General features: G+C 38.7%; 1 protein-coding gene across 9 annotated transcripts in view; it reads right to left on the bottom strand.

Moving 5' to 3' along the window:
- CADPS2 (calcium dependent secretion activator 2) overlaps positions 1–20,171 on the bottom strand; it is a 239,584-nt gene that overhangs the window by 2,221 nt on the left and 217,192 nt on the right. For all 9 annotated transcript variants that reach the window (XM_031553158.1, XM_031553160.1, XM_031553159.1 and 6 more), the window contains one exon: positions 2,780–2,884. In XM_031553158.1, the coding sequence (XP_031409018.1) occupies positions 2,780–2,884 (105 nt within the window). The remainder of the gene's footprint in view (positions 1–2,779; positions 2,885–20,171) is intronic.

The following is a 20,171-nucleotide window of genomic DNA, read 5'->3' as shown; positions in this document are numbered from 1 at the left end:
TTTGCCACTTGGCAAAGTTTTGTTTCCTTGGTAAGCAGCCTTCCTATGAACCAGCAGGTATGACGTTTTTCTTTGATTATTCAGTGAGTGTTGGGAATAAAATGGTTTTATTTACTGATTATATATTCAGGTGAGCACATGGAGATCCACTTCTCTACCTTCCTTATTTTTTTATCAATAACATATTTGTAACCGCCTTTCCCAAGTTACCCTACAAAGTTTAAGAAGGATAAGCCTTTTACAGCATGAGTTCTCAGTGTGTATGGAAGAGACTACTGGGAAAAAAAAATGGAAAATAATTAAGAGCTATCAGGACAATTCCTCTGCAGGAAGAGATTGTGCACAACTCCTAGAAAAAAAAAGAAAGGAGAAAAAAGCTGATCTTCTTTCACTCCATACTTCAAAGAACTGCAAAAGACACCTCTCAAAATGGGTAACGTTCAGCTGGGAGAATTTTTTTTTTCTGTCGCTACATCTATGATGATTATTTAAACCTTGTCTGAATCTCTGAAACTGAGATTTATTTGACTTTCTCAGGTCAGCTTCAGAGTCAATGGATGCAGCTTATGTTTTGCTCACACACTTCTGTGAGTACTCTGCCTGGTCTTTTTCAAGTGCCACCATTGCAGTCCCTTTTTGTAACACTGAACATTCAATTTCCTTTTATGCTGTTAACAGGTCCTACAACAATTTCTTCCTGTTTTACAATGTATTCCTCCCATTCTTAGGCCAGCACTCTTGGGTTCAGTCATTGCTCTTCTCTTGACATACTTTTGCAGGATAATAATGTTCACTTCCAAGTTTAATTTTTCATTTCTTCCCAACTTCTCTCTTGGTCCTTGACCTTTCTTTAGGTTTCTGCATGTGTCTCAGACACCTAAAGATGCCTTTATGCAACATCCCTCCATCTTGGATCTAATGAGAACGAGCAGTTTTCCTCTGGCCATTCTTAATGATGCCACCACCTTCACTCTGTCCAAACATGGAACAATCACCCACCATTTCTTGACCTTAAGAATGACTTTTTACTTTTTTTTTAATTTATTATTTTTAAAATTTAAATATTTTCAAGAGCTGCTGAGACAACACAGACTACCAGTTTTGCCAAAGGCAAACAGAGTAATGCCTCCATTCGCTCCATGGTTTGGAAGAATCTGCCTGTCCTGATTGAGGCTGCTTCACTGAAAGCTTCTTATCCCAGTGGCTTATTTCCCAGTGGCCTCTGCACTGTGTTAGTTCTTCCAGTTCTGCCACCTTCCACAGGCAGTCAAGGCTTTCTACCTTCCAGTACATTGACCAGAACACTGTCTACAACTAACATCACTTTCTTCAACCTACTGCATCTACAGATAGTGCTATGGAATAACACCTATGGAACATACATGCAAAGTAAACATGCATACAGGCACAGAAAGGCTACTACTGTAGCCATTGTGATCTCACTGCCACTGGAAGCGTGCTTCATGTGAACGAAGCTAACCTGTGTGCCAGGCTGCAGAACCAAGGTCAGCTGCCTGTGCTGCTCATTCATCTCTACTTTACAATTAATGACTAATTATTTTCCTTTAAACTCTCAGGCTATATTTTACTGGTGTGCTTCAATCTGCTCATCTCACTGGGCACAGCTTGTTTCCCGCTACTTGAGAAGAGCCTTACACCTTTCATAAAAGCCATTAATTCCAGCCACAAACAGCAAACTGCTTTTGCCATTTTGGCATGCAATAAAATGAAGAGCCCAATCCTATTCCCAGGGATATTGGTCAAAGTCAGAAGCAGCAAAGCTGAGCTTGGGTGGCTCAGGGAGGCATAATATTATTATTATGACTTTCTCTCTTTTCTTCCTCTCCTTTTTCTTCATCATCATCATCATCTCCTCCTCCTTTAAAACCAGTGAATCCTGAAAATTCCAGTTGCAATGCTAGTGCTTACAGGTCAAAATTCTTCCAACTTAACAGTCTTGCATGAACTTCACTAGAAAGTCATTCGGAGAAATGGAGGTTGTCATTGACAGCAGGCGCTTCTTATTGCACATTCACACACATAACAAAGATGTTCAGATTTAAACAAGACAGAACTTAAAGGAAAAAGTTCTGAAATGGCTTTCTATCTCTTTCCTAAGGGTATTAACTAATATTTTAAAAAGTGAGTCACAAAGGAACTTTCTTTTATGGTAAGGTAGCCCGTAATTGCCCACTGCAAACTCTTTCGCACTTCACTCAGAAAAATTTTGCGTTGGCTGGTGTAAATGACATGAGTGGACTGGAGGAACTGGTATTTCAACTGATACTGATGCCAGAGCATGAAAGATTAAAAAATAGCATCTAATGTATTGAATATTGTTTTTCATTTGAACCTGGTAATCACATGCGCCTAAGAAAAAGAACGGTTATTTTTTCAGAGTACGGAAAAAATGGAGAAAAACAGCTTTTGTGATTATTACAGTAAAATAATAACAACAAAAAAAATTCAGTACGAACAATGATTTATTAAGAATACTGTATAGTATTATTGAACAGCTAGCAGAAACCTGCATAAACATTCACAGGAATTGTCACTGAGGCCAGGATGGTTGAAAATTCTTAGCGCACATAAAAATTAACATTAGAAGTTTTAATAAACTGTTTTTCTTCTCAAATTTCTATCAACTGTGGGGGAAAAAACGGCAAAACTACAAAAATCAATGGCTCTATTTCACAATTTTCAACTTTTTGGTTGACCCATATATCATTGCTAATGCATCCTCACTTCACTCAGTGTAACTCAAATACGTTTTATTTACCTTAACGATCTTGATGAGAGTCTTCAGCTGGTAGATGTGAAGCTGAAGGTCTAATCTATCAGCCAACCACATACATATGACCTTCATGGAGCCGCTATACCATTGCTGAAAAGAAGATAAAAAAAACAAAAACAAACACCAAACAACCCTGAATTATTCATTTAACAGATTTGGTAATGAGAGGTAATAAAACACTTTGAAATGATCACAGATCAGCACTTGAAGTCAACAATCATATAATTTCCCATTAAGAGAATTGCACGGGTCAGCAGGAAATCAGATGATTGACCCAGACTGTTCTTTGCATGAATTAGCAACTGCTATTTTATTTTTCAACTATAATATTTTCAAGCAAAATAGTGTTATGTGCTCAGCTACCTGACAGTGAGAATCTTCATTAAGTACACACTTATACGAGATAAACAGCAAGGGAAAAACAGGTAGGTTGACATCCTGGGAAAGATTTTGCTACACTTAGATTTTCTGATACAAACCAGAAAACAGCATCAAACAGAATAATGACTCTGATTTCTTTAACATCTTTTATTACGGAACATTTTCATTAATACGGAGAAATTGTATTTATGTGGGGTCAAAACAAGCCTTCATCCCTCTCAAAATCAACACATTCCGGTTTTATGTTAATCACCGATTATAAATGCAGCCTACCTTATTTCCTTTTTATATCGAAGGCATGGGCATGCTTTCACTCAAAGCTCCACAAATGGCTGTGGCAAGAATGAGCTCTCTGCTGCTGGTGTCTATGTTACCGCAAAAAAATGCTCGGATCTAAATAGCTACTATAGAAGTTCTTCCCCATTAACTGGATTACAAGAGATTTTACTAAACTTAGTTGCAGCCATTTGCCTCCCCCTCCTGTAAAATACCAACCAGATGTCATTTAGTCAAACTGTAAAAAGAAAGGGATTTTTTTTTTCATTTTAGCAGTGAGATTAGAAGAGTTTGTGTCGTAGCTCGGTTTCTACTCACATTCCCCACAGGGAAGAGGCTTACGTCCTTTTCTAATGTGATTTCCCATGTCTTTAGAAAAAACATAGGTATGCAAAAAAGAGAAATTTGGCATTCTAAAACACAGCCTTTTTACAAGGTATGCCTCGCAAACTAATTAAAAAGAAGGCGCTTACACGTCTCGTTAGCCATTTCTACACTCACGAATAAAATAAAATACAGAAGGAAAACAGGGAGGATAAATCACTTGTACAGGAAGTAACAGAAAATAAAACTAGAATTCTTCAATCAAAAGAAAAGCTGCCTGGGAAAAGATTTAAATACTATAAGTACATATAAATACTTTTTATTTACTGGAAACAAAGTCTCATTTCATCGTAGCCATCAATTTTATGGTAAGTTTGAAATAAGAAAGAAGATTTTCATGTAATACTGACTTCTATTTCTATTTAATGTGTTCAAATATGTTTTAATTATAAACCAATGGAAGTAAATTACGTTTTCTCCAATTTACTTACTGTCTTATGGCAGTAAAGTGAGCAAACGCCATGCGCACCTTCAGCCGCACAGTGCACATTTCATAAAAGTGATTTGTTTACTAAGTAAAATATGGAACCGATATGTATAATACTGGTTTTTAATCCCTGATTGGCATTCTCATGCGATCTGTATTATTTCACGGGTTACACGCATGCTTGTTTTGCTTTCCTTCATATGTACCTGCAAAATATTTTTAATGTGTCAGAGTTGTTAGGAAGTGGCGGCTCTGAGATGACAGGTGTTGTGCGCATACAGATGTCTGGAAAACAATATACAGTTGAGCTGATTCACTCCATGAACTCTATTGATCTAATCAACATGAGAATTTGTATACCAAGCATTCTGCCTTTGTCTGCAGAGAGCTGAGCCCCAACTATTATATTATCGCTAAGACTCTAGAGTCGTTGATAATAATCAATGCAGAGAGGATGATTTTAGTAGTAGTGTTTTCTCAGCAAAGATATTCTGCTAATTAAAAAAAAAAAAGAAAGAAATCCAGTAACAGCTACAGTGTGTTTGTTTTGCAACAAACGAGTGGCGGAAAGCAGAAGAGATGGAAGTTGCTCATACGATCAAACTCCAGGCAGGGCTGAAAATCCCATCACCGGTTGCCCCCACTGACACTTCACTGAGCACAGACCCAGGCCCCGTTTCCTGGCTAACTGTGTTTTAAAGCCCAGACAGATAACTTAATTAAGACAGATGCAGTTCAAATTAGACTCTCCATATACATCTCTGATATACTTCTTTGTGCTGAGAAGAAAGCTAAGAAATTGAAGGGGAGTAATTTTGCTTCTCAAATTTGTGAGTTAGATAACATAGCACGTTTTCCTGACTACTCTTACTACATTAAACTGTGAGTAAAAATGGTTAATTCAATGACTGTGAAGTGATACTATGGTACTTTGCTCCTCTGAACACATACACTGCACAGAAAAAAGAAAATAAGAATTGTTAGAAAAATATGCACTCTTATTTTGAAGACTTATTTTAAATAAAAATCCAATCACGTGTATTTTTTGTGTTCTCCTAGAGAGAGGTACTTATGGTCAGAATTCCCATTCACTACTGGCCTTATACCTCCGAGTGTTGTGCACTCGGGCAGACCGAAGCTGCAGGAGCATACATGTGCTGCACTTCCTAAGAAAAAAGGTAAATATCTCACTGTTACTTCTGTTGGAGTCTGCTAAAACACACAGCACTGGTGATGTCTCTCAGAGGTGGACTCCAAGGGCACACGTTCTGACAACCTTGAGAACGTCTGAGAGGCAGGGGTGTATCCACGGAAGCCTATTACAAACTCACAAGGCTCGGCAATCTGACAATGGACCTTTACTACGCTGTTTTTAAGTTGTAACAATTGAAAAAAATCCTTCTAAATGGTTTTAAGGAAAAAAGTTGCTTTTTTTGCTAGTAGCAACAATAGCAGTGGAAGGACAGGAGGACCCTGGCAGGTGCCAACGATACAGCACTGGTACCATATTCTTTGCAAACAGTGTATGTTATACAATTTTTGCACATTGGCACATAACAGCAGCCAACCAGGTTAACAAAAATATGTTTGCCTCCCCGTTCCCCTCCTCCTTTTATTCATAGCTCATCTGTCTCCTGTAAGGGCATGCATTACTCTCTTCATTTTCCTGAGATACCTCTTTTGAAGTAAAAAATAAGAGAAAAGGAAAGGCTAGGGTTGACTCTGTGAGACCCCTGTATTTATTCACACTTATTGTGCATGACTGTAGACTGGTAAATCATATTAGCAGCCCGTCTCCCCATCAAGCTGCTACTTGCTTTCCAGCCCTGGGAAGGTTCAACAAATCAACAGGAGCACGGAAAACAGAACATCAGTCTAATCTAGTGTTTAAGGTGAAGTTTTCAAACCCAATCTAAGAAGATCTTTAGAGCAAGCAACAAGCTGAAGGGCTCAGAAGGTGGTATTGACAATGAAAGAGTGCTGAAATATTGAGAAGCGCAGCACTTGTGCATTTTTAATAACAAGAGGGTCAACAAGGACACAGCTCCCTCAGTGCCAATAGTTGCCACACCAGGGCTATAAACGCTCTCAGTTCATCAGATTTCTTAAACAGTTCATCAGCTTTCTTAAACACCCTAAACCCCCTCGGCGGACCTTTAGTCTTAAATTAACAAACCAAAGCAATGAAAGAGGGTGCAGCTTGAATGGCCAGCATTGATCCCCAACGGGGCTCGGCACGGCTACAGGCACTGAAAAACTCTCCCCATTGTGGGGAGGGATTGACAAACCTCCTGGCCTAAATAGTCCAGCTGAGGCAGGCTGGAGGCACGCAGCTGTAAAGGGCTCCCCGCGTCCCGCTCCCGCGCTCACAATGCGCCGGGCAGGAGCTCTTTGTCCAGCCCAGACTCTGCAATTTTCTAACAAGGATTAAAGTTGTTTCTCGGCAGGGCCGGTGAAAGGCGATTTAGCAACATACCGTGCTTTCTTCAGGCGAGTTAAAGAGAAGTAGTTAAGGAATTTCTTTATACTGTTGACTGGTTGAAACACAAAACAAATATATTAAATATTCACCATCTTTCTGGGTGCCCGAGCTATCACGTTTGCAGAACGCTTCAATTAAATATAACACTTCTCGGCTGAAAGCAAGCACTTCAGATTTATTTTTGAAGTTTGATAAAAAGGTACAGCTGTTTGCCACCTGGAAGGAGGCTCAATACGTACTAACACACAATGCCTCGCTCCTCCTAGGCCTGGTATTCCTAGCATCTGATACACAGGACCCCATTGAGCTCCTCTATCTTAGCTGTTCTTGATAAATGGGAACTGTTGAAATGCTTTTTCTGCTGAATATGGCAGGGGAACAGCTTTTCTAGGAACCACATTTTATCTTCTTTCCAAAGCCTTTACCTCACAGTTTGGAATTGAGTTGCTGAAGTGACAGTGGGATGTTTTTATTTCCTCTGGCTCTACATTTCCTCCTAGGAACAACAACCAAGTGTTCTTGCTGAAGAGACTGCATTTCAAAGGCAGTACAAACTACAACACGGAAGATATATTTTCAACAAGCTAAATTTAAGTGCTTAAACTCCTGCGGCCATAGTTCTGTGGTATTTTTATCAACTTTTTAACAGTTAGCATTAATAGCATATTAAGGAACATTAAAACATTTAAAAATTGTTACTCTATTTAGGAATAGATAACTTATTCCTTTGAAATGCAAACAGCAAAAGTCAGAAACAAGTTCCTAATTTAAGATTCAAAATTTATTTCCTTCTTTGCAAGCTATGAACAATCACACTGATGTCCTTTATTAAGTGCTAATGCTAACGAGTGAAACCAACGTTATTTACAGTGCCTTTGAAAACACTCTGGGGTTTAGAAGTTACAGCTGTATTTTCAAGTGTATGTATAACCATCATCCACATAAGTGAGGATTTTCACCTGAACACTGAAGAGTTCACAGTGTTCTGTAAAAAAACTGGGGAAGTTTTCCTCAACCTCTGGGCTGCCATGACACATCAGAAGGTGCTCTGCAAAATGGCTGCATCTTTTAAATACATCCAGGAACAACAAAATAAGAAATAAAGTCAGAAGAAGGAACTAACATTCAAAATGTCTTTGAATTTATACAGAAATTAAAAATATTTAGTTGTTAAGTGAGAACAACAACAAAGTAATTTTGCACAAGGTGTTACTGCTGTTCCCTCAGGTTTAAGTAGTCTGTTGATTAAGAAAGCCTGAGAAACCACAGAGGGCTGAGGCAACTAAAGGTAGACAGACAAAAAAATTCTCCTATTTGCATCAAGAAATTTTGCTTGTACTTTATTCTCACCCCATCAATTCAAATTATCAGAATAGATGATTTCTGAACTGATTAAAATAACCATTTTTTTTCTTCTGGAGAGACCAGAACTTGTTGACTTGATGCAGTAGCTTCCCAAAATCCCCTGTTGTGTCTTTACGGTCCTGGGAGGAACAAATTATCTCCCCAGCAAATATTTTTTTGCTGGGTTGCACTGGTTGTAAATGTGGCTCAGCCTGTGAGGCACTTTCAGTCGCATTTTTAATGAGAATTACTGTTTCAGTGATCAGGAAATTGAAAGAACAGAAGTTGGGAAGCCTCAGAGAAGAGAAAGGTCTCAGACTACAGCTTTCCTGCTCTGCTATCAGATGTAGGTGGCTTCATGGTGCCAGCCCACGCCCTTCAGCAACAGATCATCCAGCTCTGTAAGGACGTGACTTCTTGTTATACATATGCTCATAGTGTCACAACATAAAATGCTGAGTTAGGCAGAATTCTGAGTATCCTCATAGTTTATAGTACCATCCCTGAAAAAAATTGAAAGCTCAGAATTTTGCCTCTCTGGGAGTCCCGTGCAAAGATGGTTGTTCTCCTTCTTTTTTTTTTTTTTTTTTTTCCCCCAGTGTTTCAACATTATTATAATGAATACGGGGAGAAAGAGTTGACATTACAACTGCGCAGAGTCAGAATTCTATCTCCAGCTTATGAACAATGCTCAAGCACTTCTTCACCTACACTTCTTGTACATTTATTATATCCAGGACACATTTGTTTTATTATTTACAGTATTTAAAATATCTATAATCAACACAAATACTAAAACTTAAATGCATTCTTTCATCAAACAACAATTTATCCTCTCATCAGGCATCAAATCTGGAAGGTTTCAGGGCTAACCTTCACACTTTCTTAGGTGCTCAGAAAGTTCAAGGAGAATAATACTGCTTTTAGGGATCACCATGTCACTATTTCTATTACTTTTGCAATTCCTATTTTTTTTTTCCTCTAGGAATATTCATTTAAAAAAAAAGAAAAAGAATAAAAACGAGTCTAAGCATGAGTGGAAAATTCCTGGAGTGAACCTTGTTGGAACCATGGCGTTAGCGAGCTGCACAAACAAATGAAGCCTTCTCCCTACACTAAAAATCAGATGTTTAAAGACCTGGATCTTAAAAACACAAATGACTAAATCAATATTAAGTTTAATACAAATAAACTCTATTTATCTACAGTCCCACATTTCACATCAATTCCTTCCCATATTTTCATTAAGAACCTGTCCAAAAGTTCCCCTTATGGCTGTGTCACTCATTTCTGCTGTCATGGTCTCAAGCCTCCTGTTCCCTTACATGCTCCTTCTTTGCACCAAGCTACTGAAGCACAATTCTTCTTCCCCACCACTATATTAGGGTTCTAATGCTTTGTCGCACTTACCAAGCCATCTTCCTGAAAGTGTCTCAAGCTACAAAAGCTTCCATGTTTTGCTTCCTCCCACAGGCCTTAAATATTAAACTGCACTTCGAACATCCAATTTTGTGATATGCAAAAATGTTCACAGACTAAAATTGCAGCTACACGCAATAGGAAAGGAGAAGTGGGAAAGAAACCACACACTGTGATCTATTTCAACGTGTATGTCTTGTGATACACTGATCAGGACTGAGATTTCCTTAGTTTGCTGATTTCGAATTATAAGCTCTGTTTAAGCACAAAGCACATCATTCCTCTCCTCTCCTCTCCTCTCCTCTCCTCTCCTCTCCCTCCCTCTTATTTTCCTGAAATAGCAAAACATTTCTGATGTACAAAAAGTGTATCTTTCAGGAGGAAAGTAAATTTTTCCTGCTTTAAAAAGGCTTATAATTAGAAGCTGACTAGTTGCCATGGAGTTGCTGCCAATTCACAAATAAATATACATATTTATTACAAAATATACAGTCCTCAACTCTCCATACATTGTGTACAATATTTATTTTACTTTATAATGCTCCTGACCTGTTTTTTTTTTTCTGGCTTCTTCACATATGGTGGGTGCGCAGGGAAACTGGAAATTTGCAAAATTAGACATACAGAACTCCCTTCCTTATCTGGACATATGTAATGTCACTGTTCTGATTTTAAACACCAGGCACTAACATAATGCTCATGACCACAAGAGACTAACAGCACAAACAGTTTGCCCACTCCGCTCTGGATATGCAGTCTACTTGTGAACAGTACTTCCATAGGTTATTCTGGTGCTAAAACTCTCTGGAGCAAACACTGTTAGTCTCTCTGCACTGTGTTGTGTTGCACTTTGGGTGTATCTGCAAACATCCTCCAAGGCACAGAATGGGGAACATCACTTGAATGACTTTGAAATGAAAACCAGCTTGGATCCTCAAAATAAACAAATGAACATAGTGTGAAAGTTTTTCATCATTACAACACTAACCTCTTGCTATACAAGCTCTAGTTTTACAAACCCTAGGAATGCAAGCAGCTGCAGAAACACAGCTAAATGCACTTGGTAGCATTACCAAGGTCGAAGGTCCCTGTTCAGTCCACCTGTAAGACAGGTCACTGAGGCACCATGCCTGCTACTGCCCGGCCATCCTGGGTTTCTGGAGGAGTCCCTGGAATGAGACCTCTGTGCCAAGCACCAAATGCCAGGTGGACCAACTCTGGGCTACACTCTGTGATACAGCTTTTGGGTACCCCCTCATGCTAGTACTTCTCGCCCTGACATCTTCCATATAAACCCCTGCTTCAGGTTAAATACAGGTTAAGCATGTATTTTAATTAGAGTCTTTAAAATAACAGGGGGCTCCCCTACGTGAATATCCACATGCAGTTTATTCTTCCCCCCCCAGCAGCCTTGGCTCATCACTCATTTACCCCGTACAGCACTGCAGCAGCACACAATGGGGTTGGCTGCAGAGAGATGCACGGTGATGCAGCCACTCCTCTGCTGGGCACAAGGCCTGGGAGCACATGGGGCAGTGCCCACACAGAGCACAGCCTCAACCTGCCTCCTCTGCCTTCCCTCCTCCGCAGTGTCCTTGGATTGAACAGGTGCCTGATTTGCTTTCAATCTATCTCTGACTCCATTGCACTTTTTCAGCCATGCAGATTTTACAGTGGGGCTATTTTATTTTTTATTTTTTCTTTTGAGCTGATTTTTCTACTCAATACTTGCAGTGCTTGTCTTGCACACCGTGATTGCTTTTGGTACAATGTAGTTTAAAGGACAGTCAACACCGTGTAAAGTAAGAAAACATGACAAAACACTTGAAAATATTTAAAGGACATGATCTCTGTGTAGGTCCAAACTTCTGCACACATACATCAGTGTGTAAGCCTCAGCACCCCTCGATGAAGCAGGCTATGAAGCTCCTTCCACTGATGGCTCACAAACTTTGTCAGCAGATTCGGTGCACTCTGCAGCAGCCTCACCTGGTGCTGGTTTGATTTACAACTTAGCAACCTCTTTCTGTTACATCCAACCAATTTTAATAAAACAAGATTATTCTCATACTTCCTAACACCATCTTTCTTGTCAGAAGGTCAGCAATGCGGCTGTGTGTCTATTTGTGAACACTTCGAGTGTTTTACTTGATTTTGCTTTTTAAACTAAGCTTAACCCAAATGAAGCACAAGTAAAAATATCAGGCTTGCACGCAGGGTTTCAGAAACCACATGGTTCTCCTGCTGTTTGGATGTGTGTGAATTACAGTACATCAAGAAATCAATATTCCCTAGATGGTGCTTGTGCCTGGCACTTCATGGTGAACAAACATTAGATAAGACAATATAAATGGTACAATCCTTATTGATTTCTCTTGACTGCGTAGAATGTGAAAGCTATAGCCACAGTTAACACTTACTGACAGACTCATCTAAAGTTTCAGTGTTGTTTTATATTTTTATAGTAGGCCATGCTCAATTGATTCCATTAAGTTGCCAGACACATTTCAAGCCGTTGAGATAAGAGAAAAAAAATGCAGTGCCTGGAATGAGATGCTGCTACTTTGTGCCTAGCAGGATAAAAAGGTTAAAGGACTAAATTGTGCCTGGATGTTGGAAGGAGTTCTCTTTTATTTGATAGAATTTGTTATTGTTTTTAGTGAATGGATACTGTGAGTGATGGATAGATGCATTTAACTACATTAAATAAATGATTGAACAGTATAGACCAAGAACGTCTATGGGGAAACTGCACTGCAAGCTCCCAGTATTATAGCCCCTCCTGCCAAAACAAGCAAAAAACCTGGTGGTTCAACCTATCTCTATGATACAATTCCCTCAGGAAGAAAAAATAATGGATTGGCTTTAAAATCTTGAATTTGGGATTTTTTTCTTCCCGTCTTCCTGCTTTGAATCAGGATCCACATTTTCGATTGCCTTTTACAATTTACATGTTACTCTTTTTGCAAATAAAAAGTGACCTTCTCATTAAATTCTTGGAAATTAGAGGGTAGGATTGAATATTAGGATATTGGATTCAGTGTCCTGAAGAACAGTTCTTTCTTTCCCTTTTATACCCCAAAAGCAAAAGCTCTTTTAGTAAGGTATCAGAATATCTATTTCATAGATTCTTACTCTCCTGCTGGGAAGATTTAAATAATATGATTACATTAGTGTGAAAAGGGTGGCAGACATCTATTCCATGAATACCAAATGCAGACTGAGCTATGGGGTACGCAGTGTCCTAGAGAAAAGCACTTGGCTATTTTTTGAGCTGTTGGACAGGTAACAAGACGGAAACTCAGAAATTTAAAAACAGCATCAAAACTGAAGAAGCAGGGAAATGAATCCAATCAGAAGCGGCACAAACGCAGCCATTGTGTAGAAGTTTCCTCCAAAGAAAGCACTCGGCTATTCTGTGAAACAGTTTACAAAGTGCTGAATATTCTGATCCTGAAGCAGCAAACTTTGAAGCACATGCTTTGCCTTAAGTGTGTTGTGGTCCTATTGAGCTCAACAGTACTGAGCTTTGCTGTGTTGATAGCAGCATAATCAGCACCCTCCAAGAGCAGGCACTCCTTTTCTCAGCGTATCACAGAAAAAAAAAAAACCCTTCTCTAATATATGAAATCAGATGGGAATTATATTTTCTCAGCATTCGAGTGAACCATTTTTCGTTTACAAAGATTTCTATACTAAAAACAAAAAACAAAAGACAAAAGAAAACAAAAAAAACCAGATGGATATACTTGAAATCACCAGAAATAATTTAGTGAACTTTAAACAGACTTTGAAAGAAAATTTGCAAAGTGCTACTTGCATCTTGCAGAAGAAATTCAGATATTTCAGCACGTTAATATAGTACTTTTCCAGTCCGAATTTGGTGACACTGCCTATGATTTTCTGTAAAATTCTTTTACTGAAAAAGACATGACAAACTGTTTTAAAGTGACCAGAATTCCCCTCAGTGAAGTGAAAGCTGCAGAGTGGTTCTCATATCAAGAGATTTCTATTTTCCCTGTAAAATATTAGACATAATTAAAGGTGAGTTAAAACTTTGGTGAAAATCTAAAGACCATCGGAAAATCTGAGCACTGCTCAGATTTTCAATTGCTTTTCTACTTCTCAGTTCTTTTAAATGGTTTTCTATGGCAGGAACATTTTTCTTAATTAGTCACAGCTAATTAGTGTTCTGGCATAGACAAGTAATCAGAAATGTCAGAGCTGCAAGGCTACATCTCCCTAATCCTTTGATAATAATTTAGCCTCCTGGGAGGGCCTCAAGCTGTGGTAAGTAGTGGCTGACAATAAGGCAAAATTAGGTGGGCAGCAGACCATTAGGATAGAAAAATAAAAAGCACTACCAAATCCTGCTGAGCACCATCAGGCAACTAACTACACTGCCAGATGAGGTGCCTGTTTAAGCCTGTGTTGTTAATTAGCTGATTCTACCAGACCTGCCACATATGTCCAGGTGCATCATGCAAAGATGTGTATTTCTGGGTTTGTGCCAAAGGACAATTTTGCACTGTGATCAAATTTCAAGAATCCGAGAAAGAAGGCCACATATTTCTTGAAGATTATTCTGACTTATCAAAGAAATGAGAAGATCAACAAGCTACAATCCATTTTTTGTTGAGTCTCTTAAGTAATTAGGCACGGTCCTCTCATATTTCTCAGTTTAATACAAACACAGCTTATGATTCAAACGTGGCCTTCAACCACTTCCACCTAGTCTTAACTTGCCCAAGTTGCTTTGGCATAGAACCTAGATCAAAAAGTAGAGCTTTTGTCAGATTATACACTTGCAAATAATTACATAATAATGTAAGGTAAGATGACTTATTAAAATTAATGTGACAGGAAGCAATTTGAGAATGGGAAAAAAGTCACAGTTGAAGTTTTTCTCATAGAACATTGTTGAATACTGAATACTGCACTCACGTTGCTTTTGAGGTAGACATGAGCAGCACAAAGAGTTGGTTGTACAGAAAGCTCTCATGTAAAATGTGTTTCTCTTAGCTGTGCATCACCAGCCCAAGGTTAACTCGTGTGCCAGGGAGAAGCAGTTGTACATTTTTAAAATGGTTTTGGTAAAAGGTCAGAAAACTAAACAAATGATGCAGTTGAGGGCAGCATTTGCTAAAAACGTAGTAGCAGGTAAGTTGGCAAAGAAATTAATCTGATAATCCATGTAGGCAGAGAATGAAGTACATAACACAGTAATCTTTGGAGAATAATTCCTACCTCAAATAACCTCAAGTACATTACCAAACTTAAATAATCCATCCCTTCCTACTAATAGAAAGGGAAAATAGTGGTTGTGATAAGGAAACACTACCAACATTTAGTTCACATTGCTGATGACGTACAAGCTTCTTTAAAAAAAAAAACAAAAACCACTTAATGCCTGATCTTTTGAAATACAAAAGCCAAAAGCAGCTATGGAAATCTGAAGTGCTTAAGCATTTATACTGCTCACAAAGATGTTTGGTCTCAGCACTCCAAAGCAAGTTGTGTATGACCCTCACCACCAACATCCATGCACTTGCTGTGTGAGGCCACAGATCCCAGGACAGGCACAGATGTGAGCAGCCCCTGTGAGGGTCCTGTTGGCCTGTTCAGTCACACCACGCCAGTCTGACACCCGTAAGAGACAGGGTTTAGGACCAAAGTCAACATTGCTAACAGGTGCCATCATTGACAAGCCAATCAGTAGGCTTGCTTGCCAGCGCTGACCTCTGCAGGATGAGCTGGGATCATTAAGTGAGTAGAAGAGGAGGCTCAGGAGACCTTCTAGCTCTCTATGACTGCCTGTAAGGAGGTTGTGGTGAGGCAGGGGTCAGCCTCTTCTCCCACATAACTAGCGATAGGACTAGAGAGAATGTGCCAGGGGAGATAAAGGTTGGATATTAGGTAAAAATTCATCTCTGAAAGAAGAGTCAGGCACTGTAATGGGCTGTACAGGGAGGTGGTGGACTCACTGTCCCTGGAGGTGTTCAAGACTTGCTTAGATGTTGTACTGAGGGATATGGATAGTGGGAAATATTTGTGGTAGGTGGATGGTTGGACTGGATGATCTTGGAGGTCTTTTCCAACTTTGGTGATTCAGTGATTACTAGATCAATGATTATTAGCACTCTGACTACTTTGCTGTATTTGTGATAAGCCTGCATCAGTGTAAAAACTTTCAAGTTCTATCAGTGGCTGAACACTGATAGGTTAAAATTGTTCTCTTAAATAATTCTTTATTTCTTAAAGTAGCAAACAATTATTGGATAGAAATATCATCACATATATAGCCAATAAAATTAGAATTGTATATCTGTTTATCCTGTTAAGTTTTTCATTAGAGACTCGACACAAACAGTCTATAAAATAAAGTTATTAAAGGCAAATAAAACTATTTTGAAGGGAAAATATTTGAAAATATTTTTGTGTGTGTGTGTGTGTGTGTTGACACAATACTAGTCATACTTTAGGTGCAAAAAGTAGAAGAAAGTTAGAATCTACCCAAGTAACACTTAAGAACTTTACATTCCTACAGAAAGAACTCCAACAATGTTTTACGCAGTGTTCTATTACAGAGCTTTAAAAGCTGAAGCTTGTTAGACAAATTAAAATGTGTTTTTAATTTATAAATCTAATGTCATTTAAAATAGTAAAAAACATGAATTAATCCCATTTGAATAATTCAAGTAGAAACATGAATCTAAGTCTAGGCAGTGATGATAACCTGACATATTTATGGACACAGTGTGGCTTCTTTGCAGCCAACGGCTAAACTTCCTCCAATTTTGATAGTGCTGAACCAGACTCCATGTGAATTTTACAGATGGATATTTTTTACTTCTGACAATTTTGTGATCAGATACAGAGCTCTACTCTGTGATAGGCAGCACAAATGTTCTTACGTCATCGAGGAGGTAGATTATAAATAAGAGGGGGCTCACCCAAAATAGTAGCATTTTAGATTTATCGTAGGTTTGTGTAATTCTATTAAATGTTTCATTTTCTCATTCACTAAATATTACTCTAACAGCTTTTTCTGAGAATAATTTTTGAACCAGTGTTTGAAAAATGCTAAAAGTATAACTGTTTCTAAAATATTTTGTTACCAATTATTTTAAAAAAATAATGTATTGGTTTAAATTATTAGGCTTAAAGAAGTTCCAGTGGCTGATCCTTTTACCCTGAATTAAAAGTCTAAATCATTAAATAAACACATGATTTAGTTGCCATGCACTGATTCTGCCTGGGTCACTGCAGCACTAATGATAGAAAATTTTTCCTTTGAGTTTTTTAGAGATGCAAACTTGCTCCAATGTAAGTTCATTGTTTTGGATTGCACTGGTGGCATATGAGATTGGAAGAACTCATATGGATCAATTAAGCCTTCAGGAATCATAGAATCATAGAATCATAGAATTGCTCAGGTTGGAAAAGATCAAGTCCAAGTGCAACCTAATCATACTACCCTAACTCTAACAGCCCTCCACTAAATCATGTCATGAACACGGAACAGACATTTAAGCCAGAAATACTGTAGATCATCCACAGGTACAACGTATTACAAAACCTTGCTAGCGCTCTCTAAGTGCTGTTGTGCTAAAAACAAACAACCAAGCAAAAAAAATGCACAACTATAAACTGCTACAGATGATAGGAAATATATGTCGTAAATTCCTGGGATGGGAAGGAATTCTGGTAGGTAAAGTTAGCTGATACTAGGAAGAGAACCACTACGGAATGAACAAAGTCCTAAACATCTTTGATAAAATGACCAAGCAAATAACTCTTTGTGACTCTAAACCTGGTGACTAAAGATGAGAAGAGGATGGCATGCTAACCTGTGACTGGTGCTACCAGGGGAACCAAGCCATATTGTCCCTGCTGTCTATACCGCTCCCAGAGAAAGTAAGTAATGAAATGCAACCAGAAGCCAAGTAATTCAGGGAAAAGGGAAAAAAAACCACATTTATTCTGCTGCATGATCAAAGGCACTGAAGAACAGAACTTAAATGGCTCAAAATTGTGCAGAGAAAATCCTGCAGCCCAGTCTTTTTCGAAAGTTTCCAGAAAAAAAATGAGCATGTCTCTCACAGGTAAACATTCACAAGTTAAATTCTGTTCTGAATTTTCATATTTGTATAGCTTGGCAATGCTTTTCCGGGCTTCTCAAGAACCAAATGCACTTTTCTTATTTTGCTAAGCTGGTTTATTTTATAATACTGTATATTTTAAGGGGAAAACAGCAGTGACATATGTAGGTTGCTCTGAAAGTAATGCCTCCTTTCTATTTCCAGGGAAACAACAAATACAAAGCACAATAACACTACTTGATGGAGCAAATTCTCAGCTACAAAACACCGCCTTTCTACATAGTCATCACCAGTAACCATGCATTTATTCCAGCAATGAACGGAAGTCTGCATGCTTCACTCATAAAAATCTGCACCAGTGGAGGTGATCCACTGTTTCACAGCTACTATGATAGCATTCTTGCTAGGAAAATACTGCCCACATAGTCCATCTTTCATTGGCCCAAACAGATGGACATCAGAAAGCACCAAATCTGGACTATATGGTAGGTGTATTAGGACAGTCCAACTAAATTTGGCAATGTACTCCACAGTCTTGAAACTGATACAGGGCCTGGTGTTGTCATGTCATGAGAGAAAGGTTGTCTTCTCTGGCCTGACTTCACATTCGTCAGTGTTGCCATGTAGCAATCAGAATTGATGGTTTGTTCAGGTTCCTGGAAATCCAGAACGATCGCCCCTTTCCTATCCCAAAAGTCAGCACACATCACTTAACCCACTGAGGGCTGCATCTGGAACTTCTTCTTTCATGAGAAATTCACGTCACCACTCTATGGACTGCTGATGTGACTCAGGCTCGTAGTGGTGACACCACATCTCATTACTGGTAACGATGCAATCCAGGAAATTGTCAGCTTTGTATTGATTCACAAGGTCCTGACAAACTTGCATACAGTGTACCTGTTCCTTCTGTTCCTTTATGGGACCCACATCATGCAAAATTTGCAATATTTCAACATTGCCACCATCATTTCCAATGCACTGAAGGCAATACTCAGCTCCATCTGCTGTGGATGAGCTGATCAAGACACTCTTCATTCTGTGGTGTAACAGTTATGTGTGGTTGTCCAGACCATGGTTTGTCTTTCATGTCACTGGTGCCAATGCTGAAATGCGCCACCCATCACCTCACTGTTCTCATATCCACTGTTTGGTCTCTACAAACATTCAGCAAGCATCAATGAATGTCAGTGGGTGCCATTTTTTCCATGTGGAGGAATTCAAGACACACTTTCCCTTCACACACGCTTCCATGTCAGACACCATTTGGCAGACTGCCCCTCTGCTGCCATTTGTCACACAGCAACAACAACACATCATGGGATATTGGTGGGAAGGTTCAACCTCTGCTGCCGTACCATCAAAATCTGCCTCTGATGTCCTGGGCCAACATAATAAAATAGGAGGCATTGCTTTCAGGTCGGCCCTTGTACAATGTCAGTCAGTCAAATAGCTTGAAATATATTTTCATAAAAATTTGAATTTATTTTGTGTTTGCTATTGAAATATAACTTGATAAAATTGAATTTATAAAACAGTATCTACGTTCTGTTACACTACTAACTAAAAAAAACCTCCAAAAATTCATAGGCAAATTCTTGTCAATTGCACTGTTATAAATCCCAGAACTAATCTCAAGAAAGGTGAGTTTACATAGTTTACATAGCCATCTGCCTTTGTTTTAAATTTTTGCAAGTTATGTTTTTGTTATTGCGTTTATCTGATTCTGTCCCATTGATTATATTTCCTAGCGTGCTCTTATGTAAAAATATGAAACTGACATAAGTAAAGAAAAATAAAGATGCAGGTAAATATTTGATACGCATAATACTCATCATACTTCAAGAACTATGTATGTCTTCTCTCCTTTCAGCACTAATGATCGGCCATGACAGCACATGATGCATACTACTGAATAAACGGGGATAAGAACACTTTTGTTTTTCAAAGTCAAGTGGTCCATCATGGCTTGCATACGCACAGGAATGAGCAGTGAAAAGTTTGACTGCTGAAGTAACACATGGGAGAGGCCCTCAGCCCATATGAACCCCAATAGTACGTTGGGTTACTACATGTTGGCCTAACCCAAATCATGCCAAGAGCTATATGCATGACGTAAGAGTATGGATGATCAGTTGCTAATTCTCAGGGCTCTTCTCTGGCCCTGTTCAGTTTATATTGTGGACATTTCCTGTGGCTTGGTCCAATTCTATTACGTCAACAAAGTCAATGTGGTTGCTCCTCTAAGTGTTAGACTTGGCCTTAGGCACATAATTTTATTAACATCCAGAAAATTACAACATAAGCAAAAATAACCCCAAAGAAAAACAAAAAATAGAAACTTGAAAATGAAACATATGCTTGCAGATTCAGTGCAAAAGCAAACTGAAGCAGAAGTTGCTAATATGGTTTTAGTACTTTGTGAAGGTGCCAGCTGGATGGATGATAATTTTCTACCCCTGCAGGGCATCAAAGCTTTTATAAAATCATTCTTTTCACACATATTAGCACTTAGCTTATTAAAACAGATGATACTTTTTTTTTTTTCTTTTTTTTTTTTTC

Source organism: Meleagris gallopavo, chromosome 1, assembly GCF_000146605.3.
Source record: "Meleagris gallopavo isolate NT-WF06-2002-E0010 breed Aviagen turkey brand Nicholas breeding stock chromosome 1, Turkey_5.1, whole genome shotgun sequence".
In the NCBI taxonomy this organism is placed as follows: Eukaryota; Metazoa; Chordata; class Aves; order Galliformes; family Phasianidae; genus Meleagris; species Meleagris gallopavo.
The sequence above is the reverse complement of the archived record's forward strand: the minus strand, read 5'-3'. Positions and strand labels throughout refer to the sequence as shown.